This window comes from Sciurus vulgaris (assembly GCF_902686455.1).
Source record: "Sciurus vulgaris genome assembly, chromosome: X".
Classification (NCBI taxonomy): Eukaryota; Metazoa; Chordata; class Mammalia; order Rodentia; family Sciuridae; genus Sciurus; species Sciurus vulgaris.
The window spans coordinates 49,807,303-49,823,877 of NC_136471.1; the positions used below are offsets into that span (position 1 = coordinate 49,807,303).

A 16,575-nucleotide genomic window follows, 5' to 3' on the forward strand; every position below is an offset into this window, starting at 1 on the left:
TACCACTGAGCTACAACTGCAGCCCCAAATTATGGGGTTTTAGAATTCTTAAGCTTCACCCTTTCCTACTCCCAAACTTGAGGATGAAATTCAAACTTGCACAGTTGCCATCCATGTTACGCCAGTGTGCTCCATTTCAGTGGCCAGGAGTATTCTCAGCAAACACTTACCAGTGTGTTCAGCAGCAATCAAGCCATTGGTGATGATGTACAAGTTTATTAGAACATGAAGAGAGGAATTACCTACAAGTAATTCTAGAGTCCTGGCTACCAGAAGCCAAATGCCTCAGAGGCAGACATTTATTGAATAGCATGCATTTATTATATGTTAGCTGACAGAAGGTTAAGCATTTGAACTCAAACTTCCTATTAGACCCTCCCTAGCATGCGGGCCACCCACCAGTTGCAAGGCATGATGACACGACAGATGACTCGTCCTCCTTGGTAGCAGTATGGATATGGGTAGTAACCCAGTAAAGGTTCACAGACACGTCGGCAGTAGCGGTTGCCTCGACGACAGTAAATACAGCAATAACCTCTCTCATCCAGCATGGGGTCAAATTCTATTCCATTTTCAGTCTGAAAGAAGAAGAAGACAGTGTTAGAGGGTGAAGTTCACCGGGGGTAGGTCCCAACAAGTAGGGGAGGACTCTATGAGTAGGGGGGCTGGTGAGAAATGTTCCTTGATCTGATCATGGAAATGATATCAACAGAGATCAAAATTGGTTTTGAATGAGTCTTCTGGAGATTCTAAGTTGCTTAAACATTTGTTAAAACCATATCATTTTTCCAATGATTATGATCTTGGGAGTAAAGTTTTGTGAGGGTTTTTTTTTTTCTTCTTTAAAAAGAGTAAAGAATGTAACTCACATAGTCGTTTATTGGAAGTTCTTCCTCACTTGCTTGTCTGGTGTGACGAGTCTTCTCCATCTTTACTTGAGGGACCACCCATTGCTCGTTTTGTTCAATTCCTTTTTTTTCATTGGTAGGAAAGTGAAGATCTTCACCCTCTTCTTCAAAGTCTTGTAACTCAGAAACTAAGATAATAAACAGAAGACTATGATGTGATTGCTTTGCAAGTGTTTCTGAAAGAAGTATTTAGGGGATTAGTAGTTGGGGATAGACATTTTCACTTTGCCTTCTGATTAATATTATTTAGGCATGCATGGACTACTTTCCAAGCTCCTTCTGTTAATATTTTAAGGAGTATGTTCCAAAACAAACCTCACCATTTCCATGCACACAGACTTCTTTACTTGTTTGGCATGAAACATACAGTACTTTGCCTTATTAGTATGCTAAATTAAAAACCGAGGACAAGGGACTTCTGTGTCTCCCACAATTATTTTACCTATAATTGCTCAAAAACTATTTCTTGGCTGTCTGATTTTATTTGGCATTCTCTGTCTTCCTACCTCTTCCCTTCTCTTTCCTGTCTTAAATTTCTTTAAACTTTCAATTCAGAAATAATCTTGGATTTATAAAAGAGTTGCAAAGATAGAACAGAGTTCCTATATACCCTTCACCCAGTTTCTCCTAATGTTATCTTACATAACCATGATCAAAACTAAGAATTTAGCACTGCTATAATGCTATTAACTAAACTACAGACTTTACTCAGATTTCATCAGTATTTCCACTGATGTCTGTTTTTTGTTCTAGGACACCACATTTCATTTACTCACATTTTTTAAATCTCCACAGACTATTAATAGATGTATGCATCCATGGATGCACCTTCTCTTGAATAATATGGTAATCTATGCTTATTCTGTGTTAGCTGGACAGAATAAGCTAAGGACTTTTGCCTTCTCTGGGCTGACTACAATTTGAAGGCTAGATATATTTTTTTTTACTCCTCAATTACTTTTATAGTGATTCCTAAAATAGCTGCAAAGACATTTGTATTATAGTGATTGTCCTATCTTCTTGGGAGAATACCACCATTTGACATAGAGATTCCTTCTTGAGACAACACAGCATTGTTTTGGTTCTTCTCTCTGATACTGGGATGGACCCACAGTGGTTTGAGCAATAGTGTGGTGTGTCTGCTGCAATGAATATAGATGTGCAAAGAAAGACAGATTAGCTTTTTGCTATCACTAGTCACATTAGGGTGGTATTACCTTCGCTGAGATACTTAAAAGCCTGTCAGTATTAATTTATCTGATTTATAACTTGGCTGTAAAAAATTCCCTCCTCACTGGCAGTCAGCATATACAATCTCATCCAAGGAGATACAAGCCAATCATTTGTTTTCCTAGAAGTGTAACCTCTCAGTGCTGGAAACATTAACCTGTTATCATCTTTGGGAAGAGAAGGAGGGAGAGGAGGTGGAGGAGAAGGAAGATACGATTCCATACCTGCTATTAGAGTGGGATTGATCCAATACATAGTTACATTATCACAAATCTCCAGAATTTTGGAATTTTTTAGAAAGTCTCGGTTTTCAATAGGCTTTTCTGCTGGAACCCAAATCACTGACTGTTCAAAGAAAGTTGTGGTAATTTCTTCATTCTGAAAGTAGTAGTTCAGGGTAGGAATTGGAGGAGAAATTAATAAAATGAGTGAGACATTACAGGATGTTGGAAAACAATATGTTTTGAGTCTGAATAACAATTCCAATCCTAGGGCTGCTGGTAAACTAGCTATGTGTCATTGCATACAATAGGTGCCCTTGGGGGGAATTAACAACTGATCCTTTCTTCCTGGTTCTAACAGAAAAACTGCTCACTGAAATAAGAGCCTTCTTTGCTATCATTTCACTTGAAGTTAGAAGGGCTTTCCATCATTTTCTGGGGGTCCCCTGGGCCATGTATGTTATAATTTGAGCTTCTGGAACTCTGAGTGATTTACATTTGTTTTCTCTTCTTTAAATGATTGCTGTGAGTGCTGCCTTGTCTTAAGCTTGCAACTAGGGTTGTGGGCTGGATTTGATCTGAACCTAAAAATACTGCTATGATCCAAACTAGTGAGATCAGTTAAACAGCAGCTGAAACTAATATTTTGGTTTTAAGAGATTTGTCTGTTAATGGTAACTCATTATAGTACAAATGATGTCTTCTTACATTTTAAAGTCTGGTCTCCAGTTTATGACTTCATTGGCCCTCCCACTATTTTATACGTTTCTTTCTACATGCTTCAGGCTTATCTCGCTTGAGTGTTTTTGTTGTATGGGGCCTTTCTAATATCGTTAATAATGATACCTTCTCTTCAATTGCTAGTATTAGAAATAGTTGTCTTGTATATATAGTTTTTTCTTGTCATTAAGGCTTTAACACACCCTGCCTCCACTCAACACTCTTAATAAAGCTTTTTTCTTTTCTCTTTTGTTTACGTCTAGTTTTATGATTTGTATTTTTCTTTATTCTCTGAAATATCCCTTTGTGTAATTTTCCCCAAGTTGTTCACAACTTTCAAGTCCTGGCTGTTTTGCCCTTGACTCTGTAAAGACCTTGGGATGCAATGAAAGGGATTGTATAAAGTGAGGGTTGATCTGCTGACTAGCTTTGTTAGCAAAATCAGGGCTATTTATATACCTGCTCTGTATGTTTAACATGCACACACCATGGATATAAGTGGTGAGGGAAGTACAGAATAAGAGGTTATTTTGTCATTCAGGACCACGAATTTGTCTCTAAAAATGTATTTCAATATAAAAAAATAGAATTTTTGAAGGTGCAGTGATTTTGCTATCATGAGATGAATACATGGGTTATTTGTTTTAAAATTCAGCAAACTTAAGAATAAACGAGGGCCAAAATGAGACATTCTGGGCCTTTGCCTTCATCTTTTCTGGAAAAATAAATTTATTCTATCACTTCAGGCTCTCCTTCCTAGGTACCATGCTCAAATGCTTATTTTTGGTAAAAATCATCATATGATATTACCTATTGCTTTTTAATCCTATTGATTCTCCTTTCCTCTATCATTACCTCCTATAGTCATTCCTTATATTCTAGAATTTGTTCTGTTCCTCAGAAACATCTAACTTAAACTTATTTTTAAAAAATATACACAGTCTGTCACTACCATAGACTTTGGGAATAAAGCATCATTATCTTTGGGGATATTTTTTCTTCTTTTTATTGGAAATTGTAGCAACGAGGTTCTATAATTTCTCTGTCCAAGAGGAGACCAGTAGTAGGCTCCAACACTTGGGTCAGGAAAAGGAAAAAGTGTCCCTCTGATTTCCCCAAAAAGAAAAAGATAAATGGGTAGGTGAGAATTAAGATAAAGAGAGTTGGGTGCGAGAAAAGTGACAATAAACAGGGGAGAAAGACATGAGAGAGAATTTATGATATATAAAGAGGTCACTGTGTCATTGCCATAATCCCATTTTTGATTTGCCAGTTACACTCTAAACCAAAGTGAATTAAATCAGATGAATCAAATGCTTGGGTTGTTTTTCTTGCTGTAGTAGGGGTGTTCTCTCACAATATGACTTTAGCTGAGGCTCCCCCATATCCCCCCATTGATAACCACATACTGTAATTATTCAGAATACCAGGGAAATATAAAAAGTCTCAAAGGTGATAATGATTGTTGTATTTTAGGCAGTAATGATCCATCTCCCATTAGGATTTCAGGGTCATTCATTGATTGGAGAATCCTAGTTTCCCTCACCCTAATGTAGTATTGTTTCAGAGAATTCTTATTACACTGATGTTCTTATCTTCTTTGCTTTTGCTTTTCCTAGTGAGGAATAATAATAAATGATGTGGATTATTCTATTAGCAGCCCAGCATAAAGCAGTGAGTTGAATACACTGAAATATTTAAAATAAGCAAATGTTGGAGTATAAAAGAAGTTGCAAGGACCCCTGGTGGTTTTGGTTGTTGTTGTTCTTCTTCTTCTTTCTTCTTCTTCATTATTTTTGGTACTGGGGATTGAACTCAGGGGCACTCTGAGCCACATCACCAGCCCTATTTTGTATTCTATTTACAGATAGGGTCTCACTTTGTTGCTTAATACCTGGCTGTTGCTGAGGCTGGCTTTGAACTCGGATCCTCCTCCCTCCACCTCCCCCCCACAGCCCCTGGGACTACAGGCATGTGCCACCACATCCGGCTGGTATTTTTTTTTAAAGGCTTTATCTTAGGCAAGATTAATTTTATTCCTCTGGATCATCTTCTTACTAAAATGATTTGTTTGGGAGTAAATATATATGATGTTGTGGGTAGTCAGGTATAAAAATATAGTGTTGCATCTAAAAGCATGAATTTTAGTTTTTTGGGAGGCCCAAGTTCAAGTTACTCACTGGCTATGTGACCTTGGGCAAATCACTTTTTGTTTCTGAATTCCAGTTTCTATATCAGAAAATGAGGATAACAATAATTGTGCCTATTTTTAGGGTTATTTGAGAATCAAATTAGAGTACAGCATTTAATACATTTCACGCATAATTAGCCCCCAGTAAATGATACCTTTTACTACCACTGTTAATATTCTTACATACCTCATCTATTTCTTCTTCTGGTTCAGAAAATTCAGGAATCACTTTAATTTGAGTTTTGATAAAGCATTTTTGAAGACCTACAAAGTAGATACCAGTGTATCCCTATAAGACAACAAAACAATAATAAAAATTTCCTGAAATAGTCACAATTAATGAGTTCCATCATCTGTCAGGGCTGCAGACTAGTACAATTTGAATTGAAAGGAAAATTTTGTCTTGTAAATTAAATGGAGATTACAGTTTATTGACTCAATTGCTCTAATATTTTATGTGAGAGGCCTTAGTGGGGAAAATATCCAACTTACATTTTTAAAGTCATGCACTTCCAATGTTTCATCAGTGCCATTTCCACTTCTGAATATTTCGGTTCTGGTAGTAGGATCAATTTCCATATAAATCTTCCTCTTCTCTCCATTGCTGTAGAAAGTGTGTTCCATGTCATAGGTCTAGGAGAGCAAAGTAAAATAAGCTCTAAGGTACTGGGTGCATCCCTTCATAAGATACATTAATTGGGTAATATCTGGGGGCACCTTCTCTTTCCAGAGCCTATGTAGTAAGGTGCCATCTCAGCAGCTTGCCATTGGGAATTCTCTGAAACTTGAGATTAAAGGGAGGTGCTTTTTGGCTCTGGGGCTGGTATGGGGATCCCTTCAGAGCCAGTATTTTGTATTCAAGCCAAGTTGCTGAGCTAATTACTAAGAATTCCAACAGTTTTCTTGGCAGCCTGACTAAATAGCAAATGATATTCTGCAAACCAGCCTGTGAAGTATTTTCCCCTTGTGTTAAGATGAGGGATCACCTAAAACCTACGCTGGCTCTTTAAGCTACCATTTCCTTTTCCAAGTGCTCTGTGATCCCCTCTCCCCACCACGAAATTCACTCCAGCCAAGAAAGAAATTTGAACACATTTAGTGTGGTTAGGCATTATTCTCTATCCCCATATCTCCTCAGGGCTTTAATATTGCCTTGACCTTTGGATCTGTCCTTTTTAGAATCTGTAGATGTTTTTCTTGGCCAATATTAGGTAACAGTCTTATCCTGTCCTTGTTTCTTTCCTTTTGCCTTTTAAATTCCAGGAAATGTTTATTGTCTTCCCGCAGCCTTCTATTTTATAGGCTAACTAAGCCCATTTAGTTTAGTTCTCGGTCTTATTTTCTGAACCTATTCCACTGTTTTCAAGTTCTTTAGAATAATCTGTATATATAGAATTCAGCAGCTGTGTCAACTACAATGTATTAAGTAACAGGGACTCTCATGAGAAGAGTTCCTTGGAAAGGCTGCTTATCCGTTCTTTCTTGAGTGGCTGAAACAAAACCCTAGACTTCCTCCTGCCATCTGAAAGAGACAATTCTCTTTCTAAAGACCAAGAGGTTCATTCCCATAAAGTATTCTAGTTTAGGAGAAAATACAGAACTGATAACTTAGGACCTATTTATAGCTAGAAACAAAAAAGTCTAAAGGAGTTTGCTACATGTTGCAAACCAGGGCTGATCTAATGGTATCATTTGGAAGTCTGTCTTCTTCCTGTTGTTAGGAGGCCTTTGACTATTGTTTCTTCATATTCATTTGTCCTTATGAAAAAGATTGGAAAACCAAAAGCCTGAAAATCCAAATTGTCTGCAGAGCCAGTGCTGCTTTCTAATGATACAGTTCCCAGCAGCAGCCCCATAGAGCTTACACTGGGTCGGGTTGCTTTTAGTGTCTGCTGATGTCTGTGACTGCATGTTAGTTTAACCTGGTCAAATTTTCCCCAACTCAAGTAGAAAAACAAGTTTGGAAAGGTTTGTAGAAACAAGAGTTACTTCAAGCATGAAAAGTCTAATGTAGCTGCTGAATAGAAAAACAGAGGCAATGTCATTTACCTCTTTGTAGCCCAGTGGTGACTTGGATGTGGTTGGCAGTTAAGTATTTGTTGAATAAGTATTTCACACTAATGGAATATTCTTATCTTTTTAAAAGAGATTTTGAACATTGGCAAGGTCTTTTAAGAGATCAATTTTTAAAAGGGAAGGAGAACAATATATTAGAACCAGCTAGCAACTGCAGAGTTAAGTCAGGAAGTCTGGCCTGGTTTGTGACAGGTAGCAAATTCCTTTAGGCTTGTTATTTGCTTCTTCTTATAAATTTGTCCTCAGTTTCGGCTTTGCAGCTAGCTGGAGAAGAGAAACTTTTACCTATGGCAACAAATTGAGCTCTCAGTTGGCCTGACCTAAGCAGAGGAGAGAGGTATCCACTTCAGATCCAGCCTTGTCAGGTCTCCCAACAGGGGGTCGTTTCCTAGAAATACTATCCATTGTCAAGACAAATGTTGACACCATTAGCCATTGGGGGCTGGGGTAGGGTGTTTGTTTCATCAGTAGCACCACTGATGGATTATTGCATGGAAAAATTAGGTTAGAGACTAGGGGATATTGGATTGCTGCCTACCTGGGCAAAAGAGAAAATATGTCCTGTATTTTCAATCATTAGCAGAAGACTATGGAACCATACTGGTGACATTTAAAATTTCAGTGTACTTCAGTGGAATGAGTTTTCCTGCACTGTTGGCAATGCACTTTACTTGGACACCTTGCTAGATGAAAACTATTGGAAACTGTGAAGCTCAGCAAATCTTGATTATTTTCAACATTTCTGCAAAGAGATTTTTTTCATTGTTACTTTGTTTTTGTTTTGGTGAGAGAAAGGGTCCAACCTGATTGTATCCATCAATGATTTTGTTGATTTTATGTTAGTAATGGTAGGTTGCTAGGTAGAGTGGGATGGAATGACTTCATTTGTGTGTGAATCCTTGGTGGGGGTAGGAGTGGGAGCCATGTATTCACCCAGATGGAATTCTACTATCAAGGGTGTCCTTTTGGAACAGACTGTCCTTTGTCTAGGAAGATGATGTTGGTGACTCACTTTGGACTGTGTAGGGATGGGTTTGAGCAAATCCAGACATACTGTCTCGCTCAGGTCCCTGTGGAGCACACTGCTTGGTAATGGCTATGCAAGCTTCACTGGCCCATATGAAGACTGAGCTCATGCCTTTGGCATCAGAAGTACTTTGTTCTCTACTAAGCTCCCTGGCTTAGGGGTTGAGGGTCCTTGTGAGATGAAGGAATAGATGGCTTTGTCCTCTCCAGGAGTAAACTGAAACAAAGACAGGATGGCTGGCCTGAGAGAGGTCTGAGTGGGCACGAGCAGCACATTTCAGACTCGGCTCCCAATTCAATTTTATTCCAGGAAGGACAGAGCAAGGACAGCATATGATGAGTGAAGCCCTGCCAAATTGGCAAATAGGGAAAGTTAATCTTTGGTGCTTCTCTTTCCTGGTGTCTTTTCATATCCTGTTTACTTTGTGTCCTCATAGTCTTTTACCACGCTCTTCATATCTCCATCTGTCCCTTTTTCTCCTGTCTAGACATCCAGGAATCTCATGGTGTTTCAGGTACCTTGTGTAACAGATAAAAATCAATCCGACATATGATTTCTCATTTAGACATTAGCAAAGGATATTTGTTTAAAATTGAGTTCAATAATTTCCTCAAAGGAATGAAGTCTTAATGGAGGATTTTAGGTATGATGGCACCAGGAATAGGAGATATTTGGGGGCAAAGTCATCTTTCCAGCACAACTCAAATGGGCTCATACTCCATCCACACATAAGGCAAGTCTAACTGTAAGGTCCAGGATGTTGAAATGGGACAAGGAAGAAAATAGAGTAGAATATGAAGCGGAAGTGAAAGAAGGTAGATGTGAGACCACACTGACAAAATATGGAGGAGACACAAACCCATTTCTCTTCCTTTCCCAGGAATTCTGTCCTTAGTCTAGTTAAATCCTCCACTCAGGCAGCAAATGAGCCCTAACATCCCCCTTTAACAGTCTGCCCTGTTTTCTTGCCTTTGTTTGTGACAGTGTCTGAGATCAGAAAAGAAAGCTTTATATAAGGAGTAAAGCTGCCTCAAACCTCAATGTGATGGATCTGTTTTGGGGGCAAGTAGCTTTAGCCTGTCCTGAAAGGGATTTGAGGGCATTTGGCTTAGGTTTGTTTTTTGAAGCCTGCGATTAATCTAGCTGCTTTTCTCTCCACCTTCATCCTTTACTGTCTGTTTATGAGGTACACTCTCCAAAGGTGAAATACATGCTCAGAATATCTGGCTAGCAGGTGTTAGGCTGGAAGAAAGGGAAGGAAAGGCATTGTACCATATTATTACTGACCAAGCCTGTAGGAATTAAAAGGCCTCTGGGTATTTCTATACCAATACAGAGCAGACAGATTGTTTCTCATGCAAAGTTGGACTTCTGCATCTTCGATCATCAGCCATGAAAAAAATTGGCATAAGCAACCAGACATTCCTCTTTTTCAACAAGAAATAGCCATTTCTTTCATCTAAAAACTTGAGTTAGCTGGGAAGTTTTCCCTTGCCCATAATCCCACCCCTAATTCTTCAATGCAGCTGAAAAATAGTGAAAAGAATCCCCAGACCAGTTTCTAGTCCTAATTGAGCTCTGCCATCTACGAGCTGTGTGACTTTGGAAAAGTTACTGTATGCCTCTGAGGGCTCAATTGCTGTCCCTATCTCTCATCCCTTTCTAGCTGCAATGTCGGATTGTTGGCAGAATCAGTTCTGCTTATATTTGGGCTGACAGCTGGTAGGTTGATCATTGGACTGTAACTACTTGTTGATCACCTGAACTATTTCCCCCTACAGCTCCATTTCCACTCTCAGCCACTCAAGGACAGTTCCTTTGAAGACTCAAACTCTTATTCTGGTGCTATGTAAGGTACTCAGCAAATGCTATCTTAGGTGTATGAAGGAGGAACAATGTGGCCATCACAGCTGTGGTCTGCCTTCATGTAATTGGTGAGAACTGCCCCTGAGTAGTCCAGGGTAAGAGCTAGCCCAGTGGGAGTTGTATAAGGGTGGACTCAGATCTTGCAATGTTTTAAGAGGAAAAGAAAATAAAGCAAAGTCGTCTTTTGAAACTAAAATGCTGATGTGGCACCATCTGTTGAAGCTCAGTTCCTCTGCTAGAGATTCTAGATACATCTCCAACTTTTTCCTTGAGGGAATAAATGTTTTTCCAGCTCCACATTTCACCCACCGAACTGTTGTGTATGAAAGCCTGGGAAATCTAGGAAGGAAAGTTGTCTCCCTTGTGTGTCTAGAGATGAGTGAAGAAAGTTGGTCTTGGGCTAATGCTGATACTAGAAAAACAGACACAAAGAAAGCTTGACCCAGACTTGGCGGGAGAGTACTTCTTCTGAGCAAAAGATTTTCAGCCCAATGAAACTGGGCTTGAAACCCTGGGTGAGACTGTTTTAATGGTTATCTTCAGTTGAGGTGGGGAGGAGGAGGGCAGAAGAATGCATGCCTATCAACATCACTTCTCATCTCATACTGGTAGTATGTAGAAGTTGAGGGAACATCCCAGAGATCTATTGATTGCCATGTGGGCCTGATGCAATCAATTAGCCCTGAAGTCTCCAGGAAGTTCCAGTGCATGGCAGGAAGGTTCCCATTTCATTTATTTTATTATTCTTCTGCCTCATTCCACAAATAATTGGAGGAATAGACTACAAAATTTGTACTGTTTATAAACTGCTGGTATAAGGCCTCGGATTTTTCTGATATGTTTTCTCCATGTTGCATTCATTATCTGGGGAGTTGGCTTCTAACTGTTTTAAGTTAAATGTGGAACACCAGGAGCTTTTAAAAGCAAGAATGTTTCTCTTGTGAATCTGCTTTAAGGATCCCAGGGCAGTCACTGTCTGGGAGTGAAGCCTTAATGTGATGCTTTCTCAAAATCTCTGGGACTGAGTAGGTCTTTTCTGCTGGAATAAGAAAGCTGAGTACAGAGCCTTGATGGATCTGGCTGACATTTAGCCCAAGTAGCTCTTATATGTGGCTGTGGTTCAGGGGGCCTAGAGCCTAGAAGGAAATACAGCAACTCACCCAGAGTTGGTCCTCCTTGTTTCATTTGATTTTGATTTCTTTCTCTTTTGTGTATGTGTGTATGTGCATGTGCATGGACACACAAAATTCATGCTTGAGGTATGTGTGGTGGCAAACATGGCTTACTTCCCTTTTGGGATAAGGAATCTGGATCTTTTTTACACACCAATGTAGGACGGAGGGAAGGACTTACCAGAATGGAAATGTCAACAGCAGATGTAGGATGTTAAATAAACACCGTTTATTATAAACAGATGTTGAAAAACTAAATAAAAAGGGAGATGTGGTGGGGCTGGAGGAGCAAACACTAAGAGCTTGGAGGAAGCCCAGGACAATAAAGAAATTGTTGCCATCAATAAGCACAGTAGCATCAATAGTTCTCTCTACCAAGGATTCCACAGCACCCCACAAATCCCACAGGCTTGTAAAAGAAAGTCCAGAAGAGCTTGGGTTTTAATCTTCTAACTATTGTTTCTTGCTAGACTATACTTTTAAGGGGAGTCTTAAATTTGTGCAAGGTACCTGGATCTTTTTTCTCTGCAATTCTTCCAGACTAACCTGACTACTCGTTGCTTCCCAGGATTCCTAAATCCACTTGGAGGCAAGCTTATTCAGAGTCTTAGTCATTGGGAACATGGATGGTCTCTTGGGATTCTTGTCTGAGACTTTGAAGGTAGGTAGTAGATTGAGTAAAGCATCTACAGCTCTGCCTGGTCTCCTAGTTTACAAAAAACCCAATCTGATCTGTAGGGAAAGCCAGGACTTAATATCAAAGACAATAAATCGAAACTCCCCATTGGAATGGAAACCAAACAACCTTTGTTTATAGTGGAAAAACTTGCCCTAGGAGACACCTATTTTCTTTTATCTGGATTGCTTCATAATAACTTTGTTCATTTCTGAGAATTCCTTTGCTGACAATTACATCCAAAAATGGATTACTTCATGAAAGACTAGATTTTTGATAAACTTTGTTCAGTAGCATATCCTAACTTTTCTATGTATACATTGACTAAGTTTTACTTTTGGTTTAAGGAATTTCAGAATCTGTCTTTAGAATTCATTACCAAAAACCAAACAGACAACAAACAAACTGGAATGAGAAGTAAAGATGATGTAATAAGGAAGCAGAGGAGACCAGGAACGCTACTAGAGAGTTTGGAAACTTACAAGATAAAGGCAAGGTCCCCACCTAGCCATTTATAGCTGCACTGAGGCAAACAGTACTATAAGTTTAGAAAAACACATAGATCCTTTCAAAATAGCATTTTGTAGTACCAATGGCTACAATAAAACAAAAAAGGCCATCTAGTCCACTATTTAGGCAGGTGTCTATGGATGGTGGAAGGGATTAGTCACCTATCACATCCAGTTAAGTACATTATAGCTATGGAGAACAAAAAAGTTTTTTATCCTCTGACTCACGTATACTTTTTGAAAGAACCCAAGATTCAATTTATGGGGCAGCATGTCACCTTGAGAATTAGCTAAGTGGTACAAGAATTATATCAGAATGCATTTTGGCACTCTCATTCATTTGCTATTTCCTTCCTGATCTTGATTGCTTTGTGCGTCCTGCTAGTCTAAACACAGGTGGCTTCTCTAGAAAGGCATCTGAGCAGTAAGTAGTTCAGAAGCAGTGGGCGGGGGGAGAAGGGGATAACTATAGGCATGGGGTGATGCCTGAAATCCTTTCTGGAACAAGATGTAAATAAAAAGGCAAACAAATAAAGTAGGCTGATTTGCTCTCCCTTCTACTTAAATTTGGTATGTTATCTTTTGAGACTAAATGAGAATCAGAGATGGAGAATCCAAAGGTAATGGTGCTTTACTTTTCTCAGTGTTTTGGGGGACTTAGCCAATTTATTTTCTGTCTTTTCTTCTCTGCCTCTCCTTCCCCATCAACTCATGTTCTTTTCTCTCTGCTCCTATCACTCCTTTGGCTCCTAATGGTCCATGCCAGCCCATTTTCCTCTAGTCTCATCCTCCCTCCTGGATCTGTGCCTTTTCTTCCTTAACATCTGTTACCAAATATCATCTCATGACAACAAATTAACAACAGCAATAGCAGCAGTAGCAACAACAACAACAACCCACACACAGAGAGAAAACATGGCAAAACCAGAGAAACATCTTTGTATTTTGTAGTTTGTATATTTATTAATTCTCTTTCAAATGGAAATTGTTAGCATGAAAGGACTATGGTTTTATTGGGATCACATCTAAATTGGTCCACTGCTTGTGAGCTCGAAAATAACAATAACACTAAAGTGCTCTAACAAAGTATAATGGTCAATGAATCCTCTCTGAATGACCCCAATATCAGAAGCTTTCGGAGATAACTGTGATTAATGACTTGGTGTTGCTTACTTCTACTTTCTGGCATTACTATCTCAGTGGGACAGTGATGATTATGGCTTGTGAGGAGTTGAAAAATTCTAGTTTTTTAATCATAAATAAATGTGAATTCAGGTATACAAATTGCTTCTTCCTAAAAGGAGCTCATTGCCTGTCCTCACAGCAGATGCATTAAGTCAGGAATATAATCCCTGAAAATCCTTTGCTGCCATTTCTGGTGGTTTCTCTTTATGTGGTGGTATAATTACTTTTCCATCAGTTTCTGCCCAGATAATTGAAAGAAAGATGGAAAGTATTTTTTCTTACAGTAAAAAATTTGCTTCTCAGAGGATACTTAACTCCTTAAAGCCACAGTATTATAAAAGAATGGGCAAATCTGCATCCTATCATTAGTAACTAAAATGCAGAAGACAAATTTCCCCTTAACAAAATTGTTAGAAAAATAAAAGAGAGCAAAATCTTGATTCCTTTTCTTACACCAGAAAATAAACACAAAAGGGACTTAATGATTTTTTCATTTTCAGAGTAATTTACATGTCAACCACTGGTTAATTTCAATCAACTCAGAAAAGAAGCACTGGATAGTGATGTACATTTACTTTACTTACTTTCTTGGGTGCCTCTGGCCAGAAGTGCTTGCTCCCCCAAAATAGGACAATTAGAGTTAGGGCCAGGATACCCATCACCAGTCCACAAATCTTAAGTGATTTACATATCTTCTTGGATTTAAAAGCTTCTGCCTAAGCAAAGACCAGAGAGAATGAAACAATACACAATAACCCTCAAAATAGCAAGTCATAATTCAAAGTCTCCTTTGATTTCACTTTCTAATGTTCACATTGCAATACGATAAATCTACAAAATCATGCTTCTGCTCAAAAGGGAAAAAATATGAATCAACTTACATTTAGGATGTGACAGTCCTCACAGTTCTCTGGAGGATTCTTTGCCATGGTCTCTCAGCACACAGTACTCTTTCCCTGCTTTGAGAGGACTGAGAGACCACTGCTGAGGTGGAGTTGCAAGTGAGTCGGCTAACAGATGCCAGAGGAGAAGCTGAATTTATATGGCTCAAATATGTCATACCAGAGCCTGAGGGAGCCCAGGGGGCTCCTGTGCTGCTATTTGTTACATAGATATACCCATATATGTATATAACTTCTGTGCACAGAATTCCATCCAGAATGGCAAAGACAGAAGGTTATAATGAAAACTATTGTCCTGGGGGTTGGGTTGGAAGGGGATCAAGCCTAGGACACATTGAAATGATTTTTCGCTATGAACTTAAAATATCGGTGGCTGCACACTCCAGAAATAAGCAAGCAAACAAAAAATGGAATGAAATTCTAATTTCAATTCCATTTGATTCAACAAATATTTATTGCAGGGATATTAAATGTCAGGCACTGTGCTTGGTGTTGTAGATTCATAAATGAATAAGATAGTGCCTCTGTCACTATGTAAAAGGTCTTGAAGAATTGAGACCAATATGTACTCAACTAATTATAACTAAAAACAGGATAAAATAAAGATGAATTTTAATCTCTCTCTCTCTCTCTCTCTCTCTTTCTCTTTCTTTCTCTCTCACCCTCTCTCTCTCCATCCTGTGTCTCTGATTATTTCCCTTTCCTGGGTCTTCTTATTGTTCTTCCTTGGTTCCTTAGTGTTGATATTCATTATGCCTATTTCTTTCACTCTTGGTCATATTCATACCTAATCACTCATTAAGTTTGGTAAATTCTGCCTGTAAATTATCACCATGATTCTTTTCCTTCATGAACTGTATTCATTATGGTTCTGTCCTTCTTCTCACTTCACCTATACTTCTTAGATGATTTCATCCACTCCTACAGTTTAAAATCTCACTTATATATCAATGATATCCAAATCTGTACCCAAACCCAGTTCTCTCTTTCCATTTCAAAACCATTTGAACATCTCTACCTGAGTGGACCTCAAGAATCTCAAATTCAATATGCTTTATATCAAACCCTTCTTCCAACACCTCCTTGCCCCACCCTACTTTCTTTCCTGTAATTCCAATCTTGGTTGGTGGCCTTAGGTTTCTGTGGCTGCCATAACAGAGAATCATCGACTCAATGGCTTATGTAAGAGAAACATACTCTGATGGTTCTGGAAGATAGAAGTCCAAGATCAATATGTCACCTAGGTGAGTTTCTTTTGAGGCCTCTCTCCTTGGCTTGTGGATGACTGTCTTCATGTTCACAAGGCTTTCTCCCTCTATATGAGTTTATATCCTGATTTCTTCTTATAAGGACACTAGTCATATTGGGCAAGTGACCATGTACATAACCTCATTTTACTTTAATTACCTCTTTGAAGACCCTATTTCCAAATACAGTCAAATTCTGAGGAACTTGGGGGTAAGACTTCAGTATATGAATTTTGAAGGAAGATGATTCAGCTCATAACAATGGAACAATCACACAATCTTCAAATCAGAAATCAGAGGATTGTCACAGATTTCCTCTCTTTATCACAAATTTTATCCAATCAGTCACCTGGTCCTATCCATTCAAAATTCTTACATCATTCAAAGCTGTTATATGCTCTGTATGCTCACTTCTAGAACCTTAGTTTAGGTTGGCATTCTCTCTGACAAGCCTCAAATCCATCTCTTTCACCCAGGTTTCTCTCTTGAGGCTCCAGATGCATTGTGACTACTTAATGTGCTAGATATATCAGTTGAACATATGAAATATGAATCAAGTATTACTTGTCCCAAATTGAATTAATTATATCCCCTTCCAAACATACTCTTTCTTTTATATTACCTCTTCACTAAAAGACACAATGG

At 38.7% G+C, this 16,575-nt stretch overlaps 1 protein-coding gene across 1 annotated transcript; it reads right to left on the bottom strand.

Annotated features, from left to right (window-relative positions):
* Positions 1-320: 320 nt before the first annotated feature.
* On the bottom strand, positions 321-14,752 carry TNMD (tenomodulin). Its single transcript, XM_079123839.1, has 7 exons — positions 14,663-14,752; positions 14,366-14,497; positions 5,763-5,903; positions 5,458-5,559; positions 2,363-2,516; positions 870-1,036; positions 321-578 (listed from the first exon to the last, which is right to left on the bottom strand). The coding sequence occupies exons 1-7, from the start codon at positions 14,708-14,710 to the stop codon at positions 369-371; spliced, it is 954 nt and encodes a 317-aa protein (XP_078979965.1). The 5' UTR covers positions 14,711-14,752; the 3' UTR covers positions 321-368.
* Positions 14,753-16,575: the final 1,823 nt, after the last annotated feature.